Raw genomic sequence first — 25,354 nt, forward strand, 5'->3', positions numbered from 1 at the left:
TTGTTTCTGTTAGGGCGTTATCTCTTTCAGGATCCGATCACACTCCCATGTTGACTGATTCTGGTCATCAAGCGCATGTTGGAAATAATGTTAAGTTCTCTTTTGAATTATCTTGGCTCTTTCAAGATGGAATTTTTGACATGGTGTGGCGACCGAATGGGCAGAAGTCTCACCTTGAAACCCACCTATTGAAACTTGGCAAAAAATAAGGCACTTGTGCCGATTCTTAAGGGGCTAGGCAAAGAACTTAAGCGGAAAGTATAGAAAGGAAAAGAAACGTCTCTTAGGTATTATTGATACTTTGGACGTTAAAGCAGGAACAATTCTTTTGTCTATACTGGAAAGAGAAGAGTTGAAGCTAGCGAATGAAAAAATTAACAAACTTAGGAGTGATGAAGAGATCAACTGGACTCAGAGGGCTAAGGTGAAATATGTGCAAGAAGGAGGAAACAATACTAAATATTTTATTTTAATCACTAATGGGAAACATAGGGAAAAAATCTTTCAACTTGAACATGATGAGGGAACCATTGTTGGTGATGAAACCTTAAAGTGTTTTTTAATGAGTACTATAAAAAGCTTTTTGGTGCCCCTGATAAAAACAACTTCTCCATGATGGAGGACCGTGTTCAGGATATCCCTCAGTTGTCCACAGTGGAAAATGGCCTCTTGATTGCTGACTTCTCCGTTGAGGAAGTATACGAGGCAATTTCAAAAATGGAACACAATAAAGCTCCAGGACCTTATGGGTTTCCTGTTGAGTTCCACTAGCATTTCTAGAAGGTGATTAAAGATGATTTGATGGCACTGTTTGTCTGTTTTTAAAGAGGAGAATTACCATTATTTAAGTTGAACTTTGGGGTGATTACTCTTTTTCGCAAGAATGAGAATGAGGTTCAAATTCACCAATATAGAACAATCTGTTTGTTGAATATTAGTTTCAAACTTTACACTAAGGTCGCTACTAGTCGTGTTTCTGACTTGGCACATAAAGTGATCAGGCATACTCAGACTGTGTGTATGCCCGGTTGTTATATTTTAGAAGGTGTAGCTGTAGTCCACTAGTCTATTCATGAGTTACACTAGAACACGATAGATGCAGTTCTTTTCAAAACTGATTTTGAAAAGGCATATGATAAAGTTCAGTGGCCATTCCTGCAACAAGTACTGAGAATGAAAAGCTTTGATCCTGTGTGGTGTAGCCAAATTAAACACTATGTTCAAGGTGAGAGTGTCGGAATTAGAGTCAATAATGATGTTGGACATAACTTCCAAACTAGAAAGGGAGTGAGACAATACGATCCTCTATCTCCGATCCTATTTAACATCATAGCTGATATGTTAGCCATTTTGATCGCTCGGGCCAAACAAGAGGGGCTAGTGGGCAGCCTTCTACCTCATCTTGTTGATGGCGGTGTCTCCATACGTCAATGTGCAGATGATATAATATTGTTTATGGAACATGACATTGCAAAAGTGGCGAATATGAAATTGATTCTCTGTATTTTTAAACAACTCTCGGGGAAAAAATTTAACTTTCATAAGAGTGAGCTTTTTTGATTCGGTAAAGCTAAAGACATGGAACATCAATAAAAACGATCTCCTGGATGTGAGTCTGGGACTTTACCATTATACCTATCCATCACAAGATTCTTTGTAATGCGGAATGGAACCCTGTTGAGAATTGTTTTGCTTCTAAACTTGGATGTTGAAAAGCAAAATTCTTTCGTATGGTGATAGGCTTGTCCTTATCATCTCAGTGTCAACCAGCCTTCCTATGTTTATGTTGTTTTTCCTTAAAATTTCGAAAGGTGTTATGAAACGTCTTGATTTTTATCGCTCTAGTTTCTTTTGGAAATCCGACAACAATACAAACAAATACCGTTCAAGTAAATGGAACATACTATGTAAGCCAGAAGATCGGGAGGGAGGGGGGTTTGTATAGAGGTTCTTGAACTCAAAAACAAATGTTTACTCAGCATATGGTTGTTTAATCTTCTGACGAACGGAGGTATTTGCCAGCAATTTTTGCATAACAAATACCTTAAACATAATACTCTTGCGCAAATTGAAGCTAAACCCACGGATTTTCCTTTTTAGAAAGGTCTCATGCGTTTGAAGCAAGAGTTTTTCAGCAGAGGATATTTCGAAGTTGGCAATGGCTCAACCATGCGCTTCTGGGAAGATGTATGGTTGGGGGATGCACCGCTTGCGCAACAATATCCGTCGTCGTATAACACAGCTCAACACAAAAATGTTTTGGTGGCAACTGTTTTAGCCCATGACCCTCTTAATATATGTTTTAGGAGAGGTTTCAATGATCACAAATGGAATGAATTTGCACCTATGTCACCATTTGATGTCAGTCAATCTCTCTAATGAGTCCGATCGGTTTGTGTGGAAGCTCACGGATTCTGAAGATTTTACGGTTAAATTTTACTATCTTGATTTGATGAATGGTCATACGAGATTTCTTCGTGAATACTTATGGAAGCTTCAAATTCCTTTGAAAAATAAAATGTTCATGCAGTTTTTTAATAACGAAATACTGTTAACTAAAGATAACTTGGCAAAACAATATTGGAATCGGTGTCAAAAGTGTTGCTTTTGTGATTCTAATGAAACTGTTGAACATTTGTTTCTTGCTTGTTCTTTTGCAAAAATTGTTTGGCGAATGGTTTATCTAACATACAACATTCCGGCTCCTCCTAATATTACTGATATATTTGGTAATTGGTTAAATTCAGAGTGCCTAAAATTGACAGAGCTAGGATAGTATTGGCGTTTCAGCTTTGTGTTGGGCTATTTGGACAAGAAGAAATAATATTATTTTTAACAAACAAAAGGAAACTAATTTATTGCAGGTTGTTCACCAAGCTGCACACTGGATTCTGTTATGGGCTTCTTTCTCCCGGAGGATTAGCAAGGAATATAGTTTCTGGATGCAATCGGCTGATCATGATTGTGCATGATTTTTTTTTCCAGGCTACTGGGTGGCGGCATATTAATAGGATTGCAAATATTTAGCAGTCTGATGCCCATCGTTTTTCTTTGGTTGATATTTGTCTCAACATTATCCGATCAATGATTGTAATAATTGAATGATATGCTCGTACGTTGTAATATGAAAATTGCCGTGTGCATCTATTAACACAGAGGCTGGAGCGTAGCTCCCATTTCGAAAAAAAAACTACGATGGGCACATTTCTTGAACTACCAGAAGACATCTTAATGCATGTCTTTGCCACCCTTGACATCACTGATCTTGTACGTGCCGGCTCTATCTGCACTTTATGGAAGTTTGCATACACCGCACTGCGAGGAATCTTGGCAAGCACAAGCAGACCCAGACGCCTTGCCTGCTCTACACCTCTGAATCTGCTGGTGAAAATGTTGCGTGCTTCTACAGTCTAGTAGAGAAGAGGGTTTACGGGTTAACCCTCCCGGAGCCACCTCTCTGCGGTAGGTTTCTGATTGGATCCCCACTCGGCTTCCTGGTCACCGTACGTCGACCATAGATCTGAAACGCACCTTGTCAATCCTATCATTGGGCAACAGATTGCTCTCCCTTCAGTGACCACCGTCGAGTACGTGAAGCCCATCTTTCATGACTCGGGTTCTGTCCACGAGTATGAATACCCAAGTCACTCTGCCAGAGAAGCTTTCTTCAAGGCATCAATCATCCCTCGTCGTGAGCTGGGGGAATACTTCCAGTTCAAAGCGTTTATGTTCCATGATACACCCACTGGAAGCTACATCGTGGTGCTCATCCACAAGCCATACACTCACCTCTCGTTTGCAAGAGTAGGGGATGATAAGTGGACCTTGCTGCAACCACATTGTCACTACAGGGACTGCACCTACAAGGATGGGTTTTTGTATGCAGTGAGTGAAATGGGGGAAATTCATGCGTTCGATCTTAGTGCTCCTTCTATTACAATGTCGATTACTAGGGTGGGGGATGAGGATTTTTGTCCCGATGCTACACATTGTTCAGGCTCCATGGGGTGGTCTGCTGCTTGCCTCAAGACTAAAAGAGTTTGAGGATCCTGATACAGATGCCGACCCTAAATTTTCTGTTCCGAATACTGCGGAAATTAAATTGTACCGAGCTGATGATGGTGCAGAGAGGCTTGTGAAAATTGATTGCTTGCCTGACCATGTGCTGTTTCTTGGGCTTAACGATGTACTTTGTCTGATTGCCAAAGATTACCCTTTCTCTCAAGGGAAATCATGCATACTTTACTGATGATAATGAGTACAATCAAGGACGTAAGAGTAGTCGTCGTGATATCGGAGTAGTTGACGGGCAATAATAGCAAGGAGGGCCTTGTGTCTCCTTGGCTTTGGTCCAACTGGCCTTCTCCTGTATGGATTGAACCCAGTCTTACCATGATGAAACTACCATCGAGTGACTATTGGCTCAGTGGACCGACGCGTGGACTCCCGAAGATAGAAGAGAACACCTTGAGGGGTCGCTTTGCTGCCCTTGGGATTCCAATAAGCATTGGTCCAACTAGCATGCTCCAGTGTTTGGAAAAGTAGTTTGGCTTCAAGAAGGTCTAATAAGGCGCTCACCTAGGCACAGTGGAGGGCGAGCTCGTTGCCTTGGTATGCGAAATGTAGGCATCGAAGAGCTGATAATTCAGGAGGCCACATGATGGCATCATGCTGTCAAGTTGTCATTTTTATCAAAAAATTTAACTTTCATGAACGTGTCTCTTTTGTTATGTTTGGGACTCTAGACCTTGATTATGTCTTATGTGTGTGCGGTTTTGTGTCTTTTATGACTTGTGAAAGAAGTCCGTGAAATAAGAACTTTGTTGTGCTTGTTTTGTGGGTTTATCATTTATGAACTTGTGATGATCACTGAAACGTTACCAAGCTGCTATCTTGTCCTGCCGTGTTGCTGTTCATAGATGATTCGCAGCTGTTCCTATCTATGAGATGAGTTCCTAATCTTCCCTTCTCTCAGTGTTGTTCGATTAGTTGGCTTACCATCTCTGATCTCTGTGACTGGTTGCTGTGATGGACAGCGAGAAGCCAAGAAAAAGAAGTTAAGTTTCAAGAGCGACTATAATCTCAGCTGCTGCTGTTTTTGTATTTTCAGTAATTTACAAGTAGATGATTTTTTTTCTATGGTCACAAATAGATGTTAGACTATCATGTATCCATACTAGTAGGCCTCCCCGTACGTGGATATAGAGATCTACTTATTGATTGTATTAGAGATGATAATTTGAAGTAGCGTTGCCTATGATGTGTTTATCCTGGCTATTTTAATTGCTTGTTGCAAGTATAGATAAATTATTGCACTTAGATCCTTAAGGACTGCATTCAACAGTAATATGAACAGCGGGTGGCTAAATATGAACATCGACATGGAAATAAGGCTGTTCATGGCATCGGAGCGGCCACAGAAGCATGTATATTGCTCTGAACCATGACATAATTATGTAATTTTCTCTCTAAAAAGGGCCATAGACAGGCATTTCAGAGTTTATGTGAACTAAACCAACAACCTGAGCAAGATGGGGCACATGTAGTACTGTACAAGCAACGCCCAGTTATTTCAGACATTCAGCTTGTTGTATTACATATGTACATCTAAAGACTGTGATTCAGAACCGAAATTTGAGCGGTCCAAATGTTCTCCCCTACAATCCGTACAGTACAATTACTGGCTCTGATTTCTGGTGGAGATAATTTGTCCCCTCGGGTGAGCGTATGTTTTTAGTGAATATATATCTTGCCGGTATGAGCTCCTAGGTTGTCAACGAAATGGATCAGCAAAAGCAGTTGATGAACATGAAGAATGTTCTTGTATCAAATGTTGTCCTGTCAGTACAGGGACGGCGCACAAATGTTGCCAGCACATACATACGCACTAAACTATGCACAAGAGCCATGCATGGGGCGTCACCAGAGCAACAAGGTTACGACGTTGTGTTAATAGGTAGCACCGGTCATGTCCTCTCACTCGCCAGCTATCGAAACAATCGGTACAACAACGGTTCTTCAGGAAGAGTAGTCAGTTGCAGCGGTTTTCAGCTAGAGTGCTTCACAGAACAAGCAACTACCTGAGCCCATTGCCTAAGCCTTGTCTTGATAAGCTGAGGGTTGTCGCCTGTTGCGTCACACGGACCAAACAACCAAAAGCATGAAGAATTATTCACATAACTTCCGGAATCTAACAACACATTAACAAGAAAAACGTTACTTACCTGGACTGGAAATTTTCAGCGAGTCAAGGAGAGAGTGCTGCGCCATAGGACTACCGCCCGGGCTCGACTGTGTGGAAGATGAGGATCTCGCCATGGAAAGGGATGGCAACGAGCGGCTGCACACCCGCATCTTGGGCTCTGAGAGTTGCCGGTTGACGGCGAAATACAGGTCAAGGGCGGGGAGCGTGTCGCAGAGGTTCTGCCCGCCGTTCTCCTCGTTGAACCCGAACCCAAGCTCCATAGATCCCTTCAGTTCGTCAAGGTCCTCGTCGGTCACGCCGTTGCCGATGGCGTTCATGCTGGCGCTGGCCTCGCGGTCAGCGTCGTACATGCCCATGCTGCTTCTCTGCCGCTGAATCTGCCGCCGGCGCTTCTCCCACTTGACCTCCCTGGTGGTCTCCTTCATGGACAGCTGCTTGGACAGCATCCTCTTCTTGTTGTTGCCGGCGGCGGCCGGGTTTGTCCGCGTCACAGGTGCCTGCGCGGTCATGGAGACCTCTTGTTCCCTACCGATGAAGAGCGACAATGGTGGTGGACGTGGAACGCCACGCTTGTGCTCTCTGCCGCTGTTGGCCATGTCCTGTGCAATGGTTTCTCTGCAACGATGTAATGTGTGCAGGCTATCGAATGCGCCGCCGTTAACGTTGCCTTCCCTCCTCCGAATGGAATGGCGGGTTGCCGCGTTGCCTCGCAGCAGCTGCCGTATCACGACAGCGCCGCGGCAGGAGGAAGGAGAGCGGGAATGTTGGGAAGACGAGAGAGGGAGGTCAGGCTCCTCTCATTTGAAGGAGGGGAAGGAGAAAGAACAACCCAAAATTAGGAGCGTAACCCCGTTTCGTTGATCCATATGCATGCCTCTTTTCTACCTCCAAAATGCTAACCATGCCGGATGGTTGTTTCTAACCGTAGGCACTCCGTGCCACTCGGCTAACTACTTCAATTAGGTTCTAGACAAAATCGGCATGGACCAAGGGATTGCTATTTCAGGTGAGTATTGGAACCAGACAAGAAATAAACTGAACACACGGCGTGGTATCCGTATCCAAGTCCTTTGGTTCATAAATCTTCCCCTCCTTATATTAATTAGATGTCGTGGATTTGGACGTACCTCATTTTGTATATAGACATGTCTAAAATTAAAATTGTGATAGCTAATATGAAAGCGAGTGAGTACTATATAACTACATGGATCTGGCCCCTGTAAAGAAATTTGTATGGATTAGTTTAGAAGATCTATTCTGCTATTAATATCGCTTGGTGAACGTGCTGACTTTGATTCATGAATGTACTTGCATCTCAGTTCATAGGATTTGTGCATATCCCTAGATTGTCAGTTTGGCCAACATAATATCAATTGTACAACACATAAATTATATCATTAAAAAATAGAACACCTAAATTTTCTAATGAAATATATTTTGTAATATACATCTTATATTATCAGGTCCAACTCATTATCTAGGGATACGCGCAAGCCAAATGAACCGGGACCAGCGGGGGTATTTCAAGGTCTGGTGACATGCATTACACACTAGGCATGGCCGGATCATGTAACATCTTAAAACTTTCCAAGTTTTGGAATGTTAAATTAATAAATAAAGTTGATTGAATCTCTTGACTTTGTTGAAAATTCTCAAGGAAAAGAAACTTTTTAAAACTTTTTTTAACTTTTATCAAAATTGATTTAAAAATACATATTATGAGTGGATTATGATGACTATCCAACTTCATTGTATTTTGTTTGTAAACCTTCTAAAGTGGTGTTCAAAATATACGATTTTTGGTTTTTTCTTTAAACATAAAATCGTTTTGGAAGGTTTGTCAAATAGCCCTACAAAACAAAATATTCAAATTTCAGTTCGAAATATGTTCAATTGCCTTCTTAAAAAAATAATAACTTAAATCCTATTTCTAGATTTGCTGATATGCCTATAAGGCATGTGTGTAAAACACAACCCTTGTATTCTTTTTTATTTTGGACTAAAAAGATATTTCTTAATGTTCCAAAATTATACTGTGCATCTTATAATTTCTACCGAATTTATTTAAATCAATTAGTGGCATAAATCAATTTAACAAAAGATACCAGAGAAGAGCAAAAGAAGGAAAGAGAAAACTAAAAGAGAGGAAAAGAAACGCAACTAGCCGAAGCTAGTAAGGGCATCTCCAACGGGACGACGCACGACCGGTTGTGGCCGTCGGGCCAAAAATGCGTCTAGTACCATCTCCAGTGGCTCAAAGTGACCGGGCGTCCGCGGCGACGCAAAACTGACTCAAATATGCGCCTCGGATGCGTCTTTGCGGACGCTGCGCGGACGCGCAAAGTGTCCGCTCGCGTCTGGCGGACGTTTCGTCTGGTCCGCATGGTAGTGACCCAGCGTCGATGCATCTTCTCATCGGTGCCAGTACTGACGCCGAGGCGTCGCTTCGGCAGTCTGCGGACGCGTAAATGGCGATGCCTCGCGTGGCGCGCGGTCGTCGCCTACCTCTGCGCATGAAGTTAATGGAGATGCCACGCGTGCCGTGGTCGTCGCCAACGCGAGGCTATGGCAGTGTCTGCTAGAGGACGCGGCGGCGCACCGAGCCCTAGCGGCCGCACGGTAGGCGGCGGAGAAGCAGACGAGGGAGGAACGCAGCGACGGGGCTGGCCCGTCAGGCAACAAATAGTCTAGGCTTCTACAACTACTTTGTATAGTTTGAATGTAGTACTTTCTATGTTTTCTAAATATATTGCAAATCTAAAAAGGGTTGCCCGTTAGGCAGCAAATAGTTTAGGCTTCTACAACTACTTTGTATAGTTTGAATGTAGTACTTTCTATTTCTATGCTTTCTAAATATATTGCAAATCTAAAAATGTGTCGTCCCGCTGGGAACACACCCAAACGCAAACGAACACGCGGACAAAATATATCCGCAGGACGACGCAAACGGACACTCGCGACCACTTTTGAACGTCCGATATGTGTCGCCGCGCTAGGGCTGGCTGATCCATTTTGCTAGGCACGCCAGCAGCCAGCGGCGCACGCCCCGTGTTCTTTTTTTTTCACGAGCTCATCCCTACCCTCCCGCTCCTCTCCTCCCGCACGCTGGCACCCACGTCGCCCACCTCCCCCGCTCGCCCGTGCCCTCCCCATGGCCCCCGACCCCCTCTTCTTTTCCCTTCTTCCTCCCAACAGAAAACACACCGCTAGGCTGACGAATTTTGTCGCCGGAGTTCGTCAGTACAGCTGCAGTTCGAGGAAGATTCCGCCGAGCCCCCCCTCCTGTCCCTTTCTCTTCCTTTTGATCTTGAGCATCTCCCTGATTCCGTCTTGTCTTTTATTTCGCACGGCCTGAAGCTCGTCGTCGCTTCACCGACTCCGGCCACTGCTCATGGTTGTTTCAGGAAGCCCACCTCGACACCGACCTCACCACTGAGCTCTCCGTGATGAGCCAGTTCCGTGGACATCTTTCCCGAACCAGGAGACCACCGGAGCGACGACGCCCGACCACTTCATCTTCTACAGCAAACACGTCTCTGCAACCTTAAGGGTCCGTTTGTTTGGGCTTCTACTTCAGCTTTTGGGGTCCAAAAGTGGAAGCCCAAACAAACACCCAACAATTGATAAGCGATGGCAAGAATCGCGGCCAGAAAATGAACTAGCTCGGCGTCCCGCAGGAGAAGCGGCGCGGGAGGTGCTTCCCGAGCTTTTGCCAGCTTCCCGCACTGCGAATGACTAAAGTGCCCTCTATACTTCACCATATTAACAAAAAACTACCACTCCATATATAAAGCAAAGGGGCCTGTGAAACGGCACCACCCGCACGGCCCCGACCTCATTTTCCTCTGCTCCGTCCTCTGCTCCGTCCCGGTTAGGGTTAGGGCTGGCCGCCGCCGACCGTGTCGTTTCCGGCCGCCGCGTGCAAGGGAGCCCCTCAGCCTTGTTCCCCACCGCGCCAACATCGCCCGCCGTCCCATGCAACAAGACTTCAAACTTGTTGCAACAAGAATTCAAACTTTATTTGCATCTATGTGCTTTGAGATTGTATCCTTATGCTACAATGTTATGTTACTGTTTGGTGCTGTTTTGATCATATATATTGCTGGTTTGGTGCAGATTTGATCATATAATTGCTGGTTTGGTGCAGATTTGATCATATAATTGTTGTTTGGTGCTGTTTTGATCATATATATTGCTGGTTTGGTGCTGTTTTGATCATATAATTGCTGTTTGGTGCAGATTTGATCATATAATTGCTGTTTGGTGCTGTTTTGATCATATATATATTGCTGGTTTGGTGCTGTTTTGATCATATAATTGCTGTATGGTGCAGATTTGATCATATAATTGCTATTTGGTGCTGTTTTGATCATATATGTTGTTGGTTTGATCATATATATTACTTGCTGATCATATGTTGTTGTTTTTAGATAAGCGCAAGCCATAGTGATGAAACTGACAGTGATGATGGCATCGAGTCTGCACTTATGGATTCAAGAAGGCGCCGTCGTCAACGGAATACAGAAATGATGTATCATGTTCTTGAACACTCTGAGAAGCATGTTACAAAGAAAAAGAGGGTAGAACCAAGATGCGCCGGACAACAATGGGTATTTGATAATTTGGGCAATTGTTATGACATGTTCAGAATGCATAGGCCATGTTTTGATTCTTTGCATGACACTTTGGTTGAAAAATATGGTTTGGAGGGGTCAACCCGCATGTGTTCTAAGGAGGCACTTGGAATGTTTCTATGGACTCTTGGTAGTCCATAATCTGTGAATCAAGTTCATAACCGATTCAAGAGATCCAGGGAGACAATCAATAGGAAGTTTGCGGAGGTGCTATACTATGTGAATCAGTTAGCGGGAGATATCATCAAGCCTACTGATCCACAGTTCCCAACTATGCATGAGAGGCTACGGGATTCTAGATTTACACCTCATTTCAATGGTGCAATTGGTGCAATTGATGGGACACACATACCCGTCACTGTGCCTGCTGCTCATATAGTGAACCATGTTGGTCGCCTTAGATATCCCACACAAAATGTTATGGTTGTTTGTGATTTTGACTTGAGCTTCACCTCCATAGTTGCAGGATGGCCAGGTTCCGTGCATGACACAAGGATATTCAAAGATACATTGCTTAAGTTTGAAGCAAATTTTCCTCATCCTCCTTCAGGTATATGTTAGGCATGTCCATTCTTCATTACATGATATTGGTGCCATATATGCTAGGACTAACTTGTGTTTTTTTCAGGAAGATACTATCTAGTTGATTCGGGTTATCGCAATCAAGAAGGGTATCTTTCACCGTATACAGGAACCAAGTATCATCTACATGAGTTCAGACTAGCTGGACCTCCATCTGGGAAGCAAGAAATATTCAACCATGCTCATTCATCTTTGCGGAATGCTATTGAGAGAGCATTCGGGGTGTTGAAGCAGAAATGGCGTATCTTGCATGGTATATCAAGTTACTCGATAGAGAAGCAGACAAAGATTATCATTGTATGTCTAGCACTACATAACTTCATTCGTGATAGTCAATTGTTTGATCTACACTTCTATCGATGCGATAATGATGAGAACTATATGCCTCCGGGGCATGTTGGTTCCACATCAGCCGGCAATGTGGGCAATGATTTGGGAGAGTATCATGTTAGCATGAACAACGCTCGTGACAACATAGCCAATGTTTTGTTCGCATCAAGGGGAGGTGGCTAGGCGTGAAGAACACTTCTAGCTCTTTTGGGTCCATATGGACAAGTCTTGTAATATATATCTAGATGTTTACAAACTTGTTGCTCTTTTGGGTTCATATGGACAAGTCTTGTATATTTTATATGAACAAGTCTTCTAACATAATTAAATCAACATAATTTCAATCCTTAAGCATGGCAATTGTGTTAAACACATTCAGAATTAGCTAATTCGTCTCAAATCAGCATTTATAGAAGTTCACCAGCATTCAGGGGCATTTGAGAAATTCCATCCTTCTTACCAGCAACAGCAGCCATCCACAACACTCCTACCAAATATCAAATCTCTGCTTCTGACAGCTGCTTTTTCACAGCTCAAAAGCTACAACTACTTTTCAAAAGCTGCAGCCCAAATAAACAGGGCCTAAGTCACCACAACCAGTTAGATTAGATTCTACCAGATCCGTTGGAGATCATTCGATCTAAATCTGAGGGCCTACCGTAGTCCAAATAACTGAACCGGTTCAACTATTCACCGATCGATCAAGTGCAGAGTGTACTAGCTACGAGTACTTGTGATTCGAAGCTCTAGAGTGGTCGTACCAGACCTCAGGTCAACGGCATTATCGGTTCCCAAAAGGAATAGTCTTGGTTCTATCTACTAGATGGACCCAGCGCGCTCTGCTGCGCCGTCCTCCGGTAACAACGTCTAGTTTTTATGGCTTGTTTGTTCCTTTGTCATCATGTATACGGTTTTGTTACAAATTCAACGAAGAGAAGGCCTTGGAGGTGATGATTCCTACATTAGAGAGGAACTCTAGCTTCGTGACACAGGATCTCAACTGGTGGAATAAGCGATGTTCTAATCACTTCAATTCTTGTGTTGGGTAGCGTCTATTCTTGTGTTGGATAGCGTCTGGCAATGGAAAAGAGGGCTGAAGATGTCAACACAAGGATGTGTGTGGTCGAGCAGATCGTTGAATAGTATCAGTGTGTTTTGATTGTCTCTGATGGTTAGAAGTTCTTTTTTGGTGTTCAGTAGGAGTTGGCAGGTTGCATAGAGAGTTTGCAATGTGTTGCTGTAACTTAGCTTGTTGTGATGACTGCTTTGGCCGTATCTTCTGAAGATTGTGGTGCTGCACTATTGTTGTTGTTATTCAGCTGTTGTTTTGACGGCTGCATGTATGCTTTATACCTTCGAGTTCTTTCTAGCAGCCATTTTCGTGCCGATCTATAATATAGTTATGTTGATTGCCTCTGATTGGTACGTATAGCCTTTTGTTTTGATGGGTGGGGATGTTAATTCGCGGACAGAGTAGCATAAAATCGTTTCGAAGCTACAATTATGGAAATAGATGGATATGTACAATTACTGAAAGAGGTGGATACATGCAAGCTTTCAGCAGAAGATTCCGTTGGCCTTGTCTTTGATGATTTAGTCATTATTAAGAATGATCTACATATTTTTTTATGGCTATCTTCTAATCTTCTGTATGTATGTGGACATGCAAAGCAGACTTTATATCAAGGCATATGAAGGTTAGAAAGGAAGGCATTCTTAGAGAATTGTTAAGTGTAAGGTAGATTCAGTCTACAGAACTTTGAATAGATGATATAAAGAGAAAACTGAAAGTGGGATTAGGAAACAGTGAAATATAAGCATCCATGCATTTGTATGGTTTATCCTCATCTCAGTTATGCTAATTAGTAGCCTAAAGAAAAGTTTGTTGTGTGAGTAAATGGTGTACGTGGCAGTGAAGGGATTTGGCAGCAATAGTGGTTTAAAGGGATGCGATATCCATCATATGATAGAGACAACGTTTTGTCGAACACTAACACGGTACATGACCAATTAATTCATTGAGACAATTGAGGTTACATGACTCTTGCGACGTAACAGTGGAAGATGGACTTTCGTAGCAGTTAAAATGCGTAAAATATCATACAATTTTGTTTGTGGGTGAACAGAACTTTTCGTGAATAAAAACTATGTTGATGTGTCTGGAAACAACGGAGATGAGAAAAAAAGTCAGTTGATGACTCACTTCATACTAAAAATCTATTGTATTGTACACACTGTAAGAATAAGGTTTTTTCGGAGGTAAAGATTTGCAAGCTAATCCAATATATTAAGAAGCGCAACCAGAGAACTATAATTTTGCAGTGGCTGGATATAATTAAAGGAGAGCTTTGCAATCAATAGAGCTACCACACAACTAAGTTCTTGTGAAGAAACAAATTTCAGCAATTTATGCAGGACAAACCGGCACTATTTAATTCAACACTTCTGCTCTTTCAAACTACAAAATGTAGCTCTTGCAAAATTGAAACAATGCGTTAATTATTGTTTACTCACACAGAAGAATTCCCAAATAAGACCTAATTTACATAAACATGCTCATGTCAGGGTACAACTTTGTAACTTCAGACCAAAGTTCAACCTGGTGCAATGCATGCAAGAACTGAATAAATGCCATGAAATTATATATGCTGGAATACTGCCAATCCCAGGTTGAAAGTATTTCCTATTATATATAAGAAATAAGTTAGAGCATTTGAAGTCTTAACAATGTACTCTGAACTTAATTAGTGGAGAAGACACTGCAGTCTTGTTTCCAACCTCCAACTACCAGAAAAACACCTATGAAAACAAAAGCATTAGATTTGATAGCCTTCAAGTGGACATATAGCTGATAACTTTAGATTATATTGTGATATTATTAACAAACATTCAGACGTTATGATACTGAAGGGGAGACAACAAGGGAGCTCGTATGGGGCAGAGGTAGCGATGTTGTCGGTGCTATCCGACGACTTTCCAGCCACTATTTGTACGATCTGCTGCGTGCCAAGGTTGTCCGGTCTCCACCAGTTGGGCTTATTCATCGACGATGTAGTGTACATGAAAGAATGTTAAGTGTATGCCCCTTCTAAATTTCTATATGAGGAGCCAACATAAATCTGCAATTGTGTGGTTGCTAAAATTGGACTATGCTACTCTAGGAGCACAACACAAGTTCAACAACTGTGTATCTCCCATGGATAGTTACTATAAATACTGCAAAAGCACAAGATAATCCATTGCAAAATAGGGTAGCGACTAAGATTCTCCGAGCACATGCTGCAATGAACAGCTCGTGTGAATGTCTGAATCTAATCTGTATGTGCAATATACCAGTAAAAAACCACATATGATGCTCTGGACGATGGATCACATGATCCCAATTCAAAGTATTAATTTCCCCACTATCCAGAAAATTCAAAATCTTCACATGTAATTGCTCACTATTGTTTTGGATTTTAATTTTCGTGAAAAAATAGAACTACAGGTAAGCAATGGAAAAATTCCAAGCCTCTTTCCACAACCTGAATATGCTACTCTAGCTCCTCAATTTTGCTTTTGTTTTTCACCCATATTAGAAAGCAGCAAAAAATCACGAAGCCTTGTCACTTTGTCAGTACATTCGTACATTTACATCTGCAAGATTAGAGAGACCAGTTCAGTATTGCTGAAAAGTTGTATAATTTTTTCCCCAAAAACCAAAGAGCGTAGATATCTTAACACTCATACGCATACACATCAACACTTCAGTAATGTAAATTAAGCTCATGAGATAGTCTAGTTCCATGTTTGAAAATATCCAAAACCTATACATAAAACTAATTATCACAAAATCAACGTATTTCCTAACTATGTATAGCTGCACCTAATCCTTGCAAAGGACAAAGAATCTGAAACGAAAAAAAAAACTGACAAGATTTCCGTTGTACCATTGGTCTAGTGGCAGGTAATTTTCTATATCAACTTATCAATCACATGTTCTCCTCTTCCTATGAGTTCTCCTATACTATCCAGAGCAAGGGTATAATGTACTGTAAGTCTTTCCCAACTCTTCTGAGATCACTCCAGCATGTACAAAAATTCTAAGTGCGTACATTTGTATAACTATAGCATGTAAAATGGACTGGGTACAGACTTTACCTAGATTAAAAATTCTTGAAACTTTCATGTTACATATTCCATGTCAGATAGACGCATGGCCTCATTTGTTATAGGCATGCAATGAAGTATTACCTAATTATCAAAATACCTATGGTATAGAAGGTTAAATCACTAAGATCAATGGGAAGCATTCAAACAATATTCATTGTCAAAAACAAAATTCAATATCAAGTATACACAAGTCTCATTTGTGTGGAGCATTTTAACAAACACATGGTGTACGGGTCAAATATATCAGTTAGGGAGAGCACATATACGGGAAGCATTCAAACAAATATTCAGTTTCAAAAAAGAAATCAATATCAAATAAATGCATGATCTCATTTGTCTGGGGTATTTAAACAAACAAATAGTGTACATGTCAAATACATCAGTTTGGGAGAGAGAGAAACAAGCAAACCTGTGAGTAGAGGAAGATCCTGTGAGGACTGAGGAGTTCAAGCACAACCGTGGTTCATCAGATGGGGCTTGCCTCTAGGGCCATGGACGGGTCGCAGATTAGAGGCAGTTTCAGACAGGAAAGATGGTACCAGATTGGAGCCCCGCCAGAGACCAGGTCGACGCGGGGAGAAGATCTGGATCGCATCCTTGCAGCCTTCCGTCAGCTACGCCAACACCGGGATGGCCCCCCTCGCCACCACGGCGAGCACGACAAAGAGGAGGAGGAGACCTTGAGCAGAGGTAATGAAGAGGACGAGGCGTGTTTTCCTTCTAGCATACCACAGAGACGGCGATTCCACCGACAACCGAAAGGTAACACGAAACCAGCCCGGCGCCGACAGGTGGGACCAAGTAGGGTGAGACTCGCTGGAGCAACCACAGACGCCCGCGACCCTGGGAGCTTAGTGCTCTTTAAAGATGCCCAACTTTCTACCAGCTACTCGATGTTCCACGTATGCGATGGAGCCGTCCCCTAATCAAGCGACCAAACGCGTGAGCGAGCCAATGCGTTTGAAGTTTCTCTTGGACTGGACTGTGCTCCCATCCGTGACTTCCTGTGTATAACAAGACTTGGAGCCTTGTGCGCACTACATCTGAGACCAGCTTCGTCGACAAGGGCGCACCATGCCGGCAGGAGGGTTGTCGGTGTCGGCGCCGCCCGGCATGGAGTTCGAGGCCAAGATCACGCCTATTGTAGTCACCTCCTGCGTCATGGCGGCCACCGGTGGGCTCATGTTCGGTTACGACATCGGCGTATCAGGTAACGTCCTACATAGCCATTAATTAACAAGCTAGCTAGGCCATGGTAGTATAACGATGCATCGTTTGTCTAGGCGGGGTGTCGTCAATGGAGGATTTCCTGCGTGAGTTCTTCCCGACGGTGCTGCGAAACAAGCACGACAAAGAGGGGAGCAGCTACTGCAAATTCAACGACCAGGGCCTGCAGCTCTTCACATCGTCCCTCTACCTCGCCGGCCTCACCTCCACCTTCTTCGCCTCCTACACCACCCGCCAACTCGGCCGCCGCGTAACCATGCTCATAGCTGGCGCCTTCTTCATCATCGGTGTCATTTTCAACGGTGCTGCCCACAACCTCGGCATCATCGGAAGGATCCTTCTTGGCTGCGGCGTTGGCTTTGCCAACCAGGTCAGAGAATTTCTGGACTTCAGATTCCTAATCTCTCGAGATTTTTGCTTTTTTTTAGATTTCGTGATTTTATTGCTGCTTTTTAGTAAGTTTTGAAATAACAAAATGATGCAGTTGCTATGTCAAACAGAAAATGTAATTGCTTGTTAATTTTTTTAGGAGAGCCGGTATTAATTCTGGATTTCACGTTTTGAGATTACGACGCAATCGTGCAGGCTGTTCCTCTGTTCCTGTCGGAGATCGCGCCGCCTAGAATCCGCGGGGGGCTCAACGCCCTGTTCCAGCTAAACATCACAGTCGGCATTCTCTTCGCCAACATTGTCAACTTTGGAACTAGCAAGTACTGTCGGCTATGCTTTTCCAGCAAGTATAATTATATAATAAAGCTTTCCCTGTCCCTCGCCAACAATTGGTTTTCAACCTAGTGCAGGATCCACCCATGGGGATGGCGGCTTTCCCTGTCCCTCGCCGGCCTTCCGGCCTTGCTGCTCACAGCAAGCGCGCTCTTCATGGTGGACACGCCCAACAGCCTCATCGAGCGCGGTCAGCCGGAGCTGGGCAAAGCTGTGCTGAAGAAGATCCGCGGCACCAACAACGTGGACCCGGAGTTCAACGAGATCGTGGAGGCTAGCCGCGTCGCCCGCAACGTCAAGCACCCCTTACGCAGCCTCCTGCAGCGCCGCAACCGTCCCCTGCTCGCCATCACCGTCCTCCTCCAGATGTTCCAGCAGATGACGGGCATAAACGCCATCATGTTCTACGCCCCGGTGCTGTTCACCACGCTGGGATTCCAGGCCGACGCGGCGCTCTATTCCGCGGTGATCACGGGGGCCGTGAACGCGCTGTCCACGCTCGTGTCCGTGTACACGGTAGACCGGGTGGGGCGGCGGATGCTGCTGCTGGACGCCGGCGTGCAAATGTTCCTGTCGCTCGTGGCCATGGCCGTCGTGATGAGGATCAAGGTGACCGACAACTCGGACAACCTCGACCGCGACTGGGCCATCATGGTCGTCGTCATAATGTGCAACTTCGTTTCCTCCTTCGCGTGGTCATGGGGCCCGCTCGGGTGGCTCATCCCGAGCGAGACATTCCCGCTCGAGACGCGCTCCTCGGGGCAGAGCATCAGCGTCTGCACGAACCTTCTCTTCACCTTCGTCTTTGCGCAGGCCTTCCTCTCGATGCTCTGCCGCCTCAAGCATTTCATATTTCTGTTTTACGCCATCTGTGTCGTCGTCATGTCGCTCTTTGTCCTGCTCTTCCTCCCCGAAACGAAGAACGTACCCATAGAGGAGATGGCTGACAAAGTGTGGAAACGTCACTGGTTCTGGAAGCGATTTATGAACAATGACGAGGGCAACAGCCACAGAGTCGGCGAAGCCAACAACATCTACAGTGCCGCTATTTAGCTCGTATCATCCCTGAAGCAATTATCTTCACATGAAGTCGGGATTGAGATTTTAGCATTCTATTGAGTCTTGTCTGACGAGCAATGCAAGGTATCTTGTTTCTTCAGTTGTCTTCTCAACAATCACCTGCGCACGAGTGTGGCGCTTTGGAGGCCGAGCTACATGTAGCTCTTTATTTACAAAAACTCAAAATTCGTACATTAAAGTTTTTTTTAATTGAAATAAAATCCTAGAGTTAGGCAATGCTACAAAATGCGGCAAAATCTCAATGCAAACTGATTTGTATTATAGGCTACGAGAAATTGACAAGATCTCAAAAAATGTGTACTCTTGAAATGTGTACTATTCACTATAAAATTTATAATAATTTGTTATTTTTGTGTAGCCTAGAATATAAAGTAGTTTGTATTGAGAGTGGATACATGGAGTCCGAGCTACATGTAACTCTCTATTTTTTAAAAATCGGAAATCGTATTTTAAAGTTTCAAAAAAAATTGAAAAAAAAATCCTGGATATAGCCAATGATGGAATTTATAAACAAGCAAAATCTCAATATGAAATTCTTATTACTTTAGGCTACAACAAAAAGATAAATGTGTGGATCCAAGAATAGCGAATAGTGCACATTTCAAAACTACAAAACCTGTCAAATTTTGTCATTTTAGTGTAGTCTACAATACAAAGAATTTTACATTAAGATTTTACACGTTTATAGATTTTATCATTGTCAACATTGAGGATTTGTTTTTAATTTTTTTTAAACTAGAAACTATGATTTTTAATTTTTTAAAAATAAAGGGCTACATGTAGATCAGCTCCGTTTGTAGTTTTTTGAGTTTATATTGAGATTTTTACATCATTATAGTATACATCATTGGCTATCTCTAAAATTTTGATTCGAATTTTTTAAAATTTTGAAACACAAATTTTATGTGTTTAAAAATAAAGGGCTACGTGTAGCGCAACCTCCGTTTAAAGTTTTCCACCGGCGCACCTTCTATAAAGTGTAGATTCACCGCCCGGATTTGGAAGGTCGTCTTAGAGTAGTGTGGGGTATTGATGAGCTTAAAAAGCAACGTGTTTATGACACCTAAATGCCTGAGTAGAGTTGGACTTTTCGTACCACATTGGTATGCATCTATTCTATTAGTTTCAGATAATTTTGGATATAAAGAAAGTAATTTGTAGCCAATGCAAAAGGGACCAAATCTGGACGAAATAATGATAATTTGAAGTAATAAAGTTCTTCCAACATTGAACCAAACTGAGGAAAGGAAAAAATTCGCGAACAACTCATTCCAGAGGTTTTAACGACCAATGGTATGGTTAGGCCCGTCCGTACCGTGTAACCATACCACCCATCATTAGCACCGCCTCGTCAAATGTAATCCGCCCGTGAAGTCAGATCTGAGAAGCGAAGCACATAGCCACCCGAAAACCATGAACCGGATCGACCTCTGGGAGTGATCCGACGGATGAACTGGCAAGAAGAGATCCATCATCTTTGTTGTTGGGGTCATTGGAGGCCAAGGCATTGATCTTCATCACCATCATCATCATGAGGGCTACTCCGGTGCTCCCCCCTAAACTAAGTTGAAGGGTCATAGTTGATATTTTTTCCTACGTTGGATCCGCCGAAATTCATGTCTAGCCCATGTATACTTGTCTATATTGATACGATATATATACGTCGCGCAAGGAAAAAGAAGAGATCACATAAGCAAGATCTTTATAGCATTTTTTTTATTTCGGCACACGCACGTGACCGTAGATACGTATAAAACGAGGTACAACACAACGGCGGACCATACGGCCTGTACATGGCTGTACGGACGGTGGACCTACACTCAAAATTTCGTTCGTGAACCCTCTTACGAACATCTATGGAAAGATCTCCACCATTATTGTATTTTACGTGCCCATATTTTTTCCAGGGGAGGAGCACCGGAGCAGAAGTGCATCATCATCTTCATCGTCATCATCGTCAGAATCATCATTGGCCATCTTGTTGCAATCCTTAACCTAGACTTGGATTTGTACTTGTATCCATTCGATCTTCCATTTTCCATTCTAGATTCACGATGATGTTATTTGCCTCCATTTATGAGTAGATCCATTTATACTTGGAGAGATGAAGAAACCCTAGCCCAATAATGAAATAAGAAAAGTTTGTTGATTGTCTAGTAGTTATGAAGTTTGTTGGTTCTTATCAGCAATGTTATGTGTTATCGACCATATAATATTTACCTACGGATCTTTGGTAAGAATCATTGTTGCATATGGTTGGCAGTACATGGGGGTACAGGTGACAACAACCCATCGCCTATGTGAATCATGTGTATGCGAGGATAAAAAGGACCATTGGCTATAACCATGACCATGTGGAGACACTTAATTACCAAATTACCAGACCTAGCACGATTGCGAACTGGAAAGGTAGTAGCCATGATGGATGTGAAAACCGTGCTTCCTGGAAATACCCATACAAGGAACCATGCCACACAAAGTGTAGAGTACATAAAAGTCAAAATCAATATTTCTAATCATTCACGTAGTCTCGTTTATTGTAGGCATTCATTTACTTTATTCACACACTTTTAAAAATAACCATTACTTCTTTGCTTTGGATTTTAAAAACAACTTGCAAGTGCATCTAAGTGAAGGTAACATGAGGAAATTAAACCATTAACAAACAAGCTTTATATGGATTTGATACTCTTATTTTTGAAAACTAGCTACACGTGATTTGTGACCTTACCGATATCAAACTCTTTTCTGGCACCATTGCCAGGAAGCTTAACGTTTTGTTTTGGGTTATTTCATTTTACTATTTTTACTTAGTTGTTAGCATGTTCGAAGTACGCACAATGGAAGTGTTTGGAAACCAATTCGAAAACTCTATATCTAGAGCAATTCAATGCCGCTCTGTCGAGCCTATATCTAGAGCCACAAACTGATGAATAGTATGAGGTTAGCCCCTATCTACTCCAAATATTGCATACTAGAAAAATATTTGCAGGAGAAGATGATTCAGAAGACACATATGCACATCTTGATTACTTTAATGATATATGTGAACCCTTTAAGTTGAAAGCCATTTCTTATGATGATATGAAACTGAAATTATTCAGTCAAACACTTTCGAGTAAGGCATTAGCTCGGTATAAGGCTTTCTCAATTGAATTTACACACACCTAGAAAAATTAATCACAAGCTTCGTTGTCTCATTGTTACCCTATGAGTAAAACAACTCAAGCAAGATGTACTACTGTATTACTTATTTCAATAATAGACCACGTGAACATCTTTTAAGATGATATGTTAGATATAAAGAATTTCTTAGAAAATGTACCCATCATAGTCTAACTAGTTGGTGTGTTTTATATGTTTTTTGTTGAGAGCTAAGCGAAGCAAATAAAATTTAATTATACATGATCTCTAGAGGATATTTTCTAGATTTTACTCTTACAGAGGTATGGAAATTTTTGGACACAATGCGTCAAACTAGAAAAACTGTCTTCTGATCTTGTATATAAAGGAGGAATTAAATTTGAGCATGATTGCATTAAAGCTTTTGTAGCAACTGGACAAGTAGATGAACTTCTTGCCGGCAAGAAATTCGGCGAACGCGTCTGGGAGCTTCTTCTTGCTAAAAGAGTAGTTGTTGATGAAGGCGATGAACTCGAAGTACTTGTTACAGGGGCCCTGGGCAGTCCTCTTCCTCAGACGACGGCGAGTGTGCAGCACAACCGCCCATGCCCCTACCACGGCGGCCGCGACCGCGAACAGTTGAACCCGCCATGAAGCGCGTGTGGAGAAAGTTGGGTGGCGACGGCTAGGGTTGTGGATGTATGGTACTAGGGTTGTGTGGGAGAGGCAATGAGCGAGCACCCCATCTTATACGCCGGAGGCAGGCGACGAAGCGGTGGCAGTGGTGCGTGTTAACGCCAGCACGTTGGACAAGGGGCGTTCGCCTACGTGGAAACCTGTGTGGCTGACGATGCTGGCCTGTCACTCGCGACGCGGGATTTCATTATGTCTAGCATCCCTGAACCATGGCGGAAGAAAAAAAAAGGCTTTGGAGCACAGCCGGAGGAGGTTAAACGTCCAGTGTCCAAATTTCTTTCAGAAACAGTTTGAGAGATGGTCTTAGAAATTTGACAATATGCTTTTTTAGTTGCCCCATTTTCTCAATCACATCAATGCTTTGCATAGGTCTCACTTTCTTGTTTATCCAAATCCCGAGTTCTATTGATGACATCAATGTACTGCTGCCTAGGCTGTTTGCAGCAAAACTGAGATCGCATTCTTGGAATGCACCAATTATCCATCACAGCAAAACAACCAAAGCTACCAGTACTAGAAGCAGAGTAGTATATAATCAAGTGAAAAAGCAGAGGAGCAGATTGTACTATATGTAGCTGGAAATTAACTATAAACCCATACAGATTATTTCGTTGGCCTACACAACTCAGTCACAGACCCAGCGATAGTACTAAGTACACGTACTAGGTGTTTTGATCCATGAGGTAGTAGCTAGCAAGACCGTCGGTCCGTCCGGTGATGATGCATGGCTCAGCGCGGGAAGGCAGCGATCTCAACGCCCTTGTTGCCGTGCGACGGCACGGGGGCGTCGTAGGCGCTGAAGAGGCGGTAGGAGGAGATGAGGGAGAGGACGATGTAGCAGAGGACGGAGCCGAAGGTGATGGCGACGGACGTCTTGGCCTGGCGGCAGAATCCCCCGAACACGCCGCACGCCTCGCTCCAGGTCACCTCCTTGTCGCCGTTGTACGCCAGGTAGAGCAGCTCTGCCGACGCCGCGCCGGCCGCCAGGATCAGGTAGGTGAACACCTGCATCCATCGGAGGTATGGCGCGTTAACAGACGCTACATATAGTGGACGATGAACTGATTACAGGCACTACGCAGAATCGTGGCGTGCAGGCTTGTTGCACGACGCGAGAAAGCAGGGATCTGGTGGGTGGTGAGTGGTGGAACTTAATTAGTTTGAGCATGAATAGATTGATACCAATACAAGTGCGAACAGTGTGTGTTCTATTAAAACGGAAGTTGGCAAATCTACTGAAATCCTCTGCTCTCCAAACTGCATAACAATATAAAGAGGAACACGCATAGATTTCACAGGACTGGAACTGTCTGGACTTTAGGTGTGGTATTGAAAAGAAGAAAATGACTCGTAGCTCGATCTAACAAAGCTGCAACAAACTATTCTACTGAGTAGCTACGAAGGCAGTACAAGAGGAGAGATTCTAGCGAGTAGGTACGAAGGCAGTACAGGAGGAGGAATCAGTGAATAACCTGATCTAGGAGAAAGACGATCCAGGAGCGGGACAGCGTGGCCGGGCGCGGCACGGCAGTGTAGAAGGCGGAGACCAGGGAGTAGGCGGCGCACAGCCCGTTGGCGTAAACCAGGTACCTTCGATTTGGGGCCAAAAATCCAAAAGGAATCAGAACAGAACAGAGCATGATCCGCTGCGGGAACGCAGAAAAGAGCAAGATTTAAGCAACGTACTTGAAGCCGCCGAGGTCGGAGTAGGAGACGGTGCCGTACTCGTTGGTCTGCATGTCGCGGAGCATGACGGCCATGGCGGCGACGCAGAGGCCCAGCGGCGCGGCGCGCAGCAGCGTCTCCAGCGGCCGGACCCGCGCCTCCGCGGGCGACAGCTCCCCCGCGTCCTCCCCTCCGCCGCCGCTAGCCGGCGCCCCCATGACCTTCTCGTCCGCCATCTTGGACATCTCGAGCAGCAGCAACAGCCAACGTCTACGAAGAAAGAAGTACAAGAGCTCAACTCACTCACAATCCTAGCGCGCGCTGGTCCCTCTCTCTGATTGAAGGGAAGGAGGTCGGGCCGAGCGGGAGGCGCGCATTTAAGGCGAGGAGCAGGACAGGTGGTTGGAGAGCAGCGGAGTGGTTTGAATGCCCGGAGTTAATGGCGCGGTGGCGGTACCGTATGGGCGAGTCCAAGGCGGCGACGAGACGAGTGGATTGATGCCTGGCCAAGGCAGGCAGCTACGTCGCGTCACTCACTCCTCGGTGTGCGCTCGCAGCGGCCGCGTGTGACACATGCGTTGTGCGCCGGGACGCTTAGGCATGAGCAATGGTGGCATACGTAACTAGCTGCTCCATGTAAAAAAGGTGTAAGAAGTAACATGGTGAATTTTATCTCTTCAATGAAAGCTATAACTTTAGTCAGAAAAAAGAGAGAAGGAACCCACAAATATGACACTATGTATCTCCTTCTCTCTCCAAAAAGCATGCTTTTAGGGCTTAAGATCCCACTTCTTGAAGAGGAAGCTACTTCCTCATCCGAACCTACTTTGGACCACCCGAACCTAACTAAAGGTGTGAAGCAGCACCTCTAGGGCAGTGCATTGGGCATGCCCTTAGGGCATCTACAGCGGACCGACGCATTTCAGATCGCCGAAAT

The 25,354-nt window shown here is 43.8% G+C and overlaps 3 protein-coding genes and 1 pseudogene across 3 annotated transcripts; 2 read left to right on the top strand and 2 right to left on the bottom strand.

The window, feature by feature from the left end:
* Positions 1-615: 615 nt before the first annotated feature.
* LOC124672274 lies at positions 616-4,545 on the top strand (annotated as a pseudogene).
* A 1,374-nt stretch (positions 4,546-5,919) lies between these two features.
* Positions 5,920-6,801, bottom strand: LOC124669974. The gene is made up of 2 exons (XM_047206499.1): positions 6,225-6,801; positions 5,920-6,127 (listed from the first exon to the last, which is right to left on the bottom strand). Exons 1-2 carry the CDS (start codon positions 6,799-6,801, stop codon positions 6,048-6,050), a joined length of 657 nt encoding a protein of 218 aa, XP_047062455.1. The 3' UTR covers positions 5,920-6,047.
* A 10,153-nt stretch (positions 6,802-16,954) lies between these two features.
* Positions 16,955-19,023, top strand: LOC124678248 (sugar transport protein MST4-like). The gene is made up of 4 exons (XM_047214166.1): positions 16,955-17,113; positions 17,187-17,500; positions 17,716-17,840; positions 17,931-19,023. Exons 1-4 carry the CDS (start codon positions 16,978-16,980, stop codon positions 18,904-18,906), a joined length of 1,551 nt encoding a protein of 516 aa, XP_047070122.1. The 5' UTR covers positions 16,955-16,977; the 3' UTR covers positions 18,907-19,023.
* Positions 19,024-23,257: 4,234 nt separating this feature from the next.
* On the bottom strand, positions 23,258-24,921 carry LOC124674299 (CASP-like protein 2A1). Its single transcript, XM_047210340.1, has 3 exons — positions 24,439-24,921; positions 24,225-24,342; positions 23,258-23,757 (listed from the first exon to the last, which is right to left on the bottom strand). Exons 1-3 carry the CDS (start codon positions 24,660-24,662, stop codon positions 23,482-23,484), a joined length of 618 nt encoding a protein of 205 aa, XP_047066296.1. The 5' UTR covers positions 24,663-24,921; the 3' UTR covers positions 23,258-23,481.
* Between the last annotated feature and the right edge of the window lie 433 nt (positions 24,922-25,354).

The sequence above is a fragment of the Lolium rigidum genome, chromosome 7 (assembly GCF_022539505.1).
Source record: "Lolium rigidum isolate FL_2022 chromosome 7, APGP_CSIRO_Lrig_0.1, whole genome shotgun sequence".
Taxonomy (NCBI): domain Eukaryota; kingdom Viridiplantae; phylum Streptophyta; class Magnoliopsida; order Poales; family Poaceae; genus Lolium; species Lolium rigidum.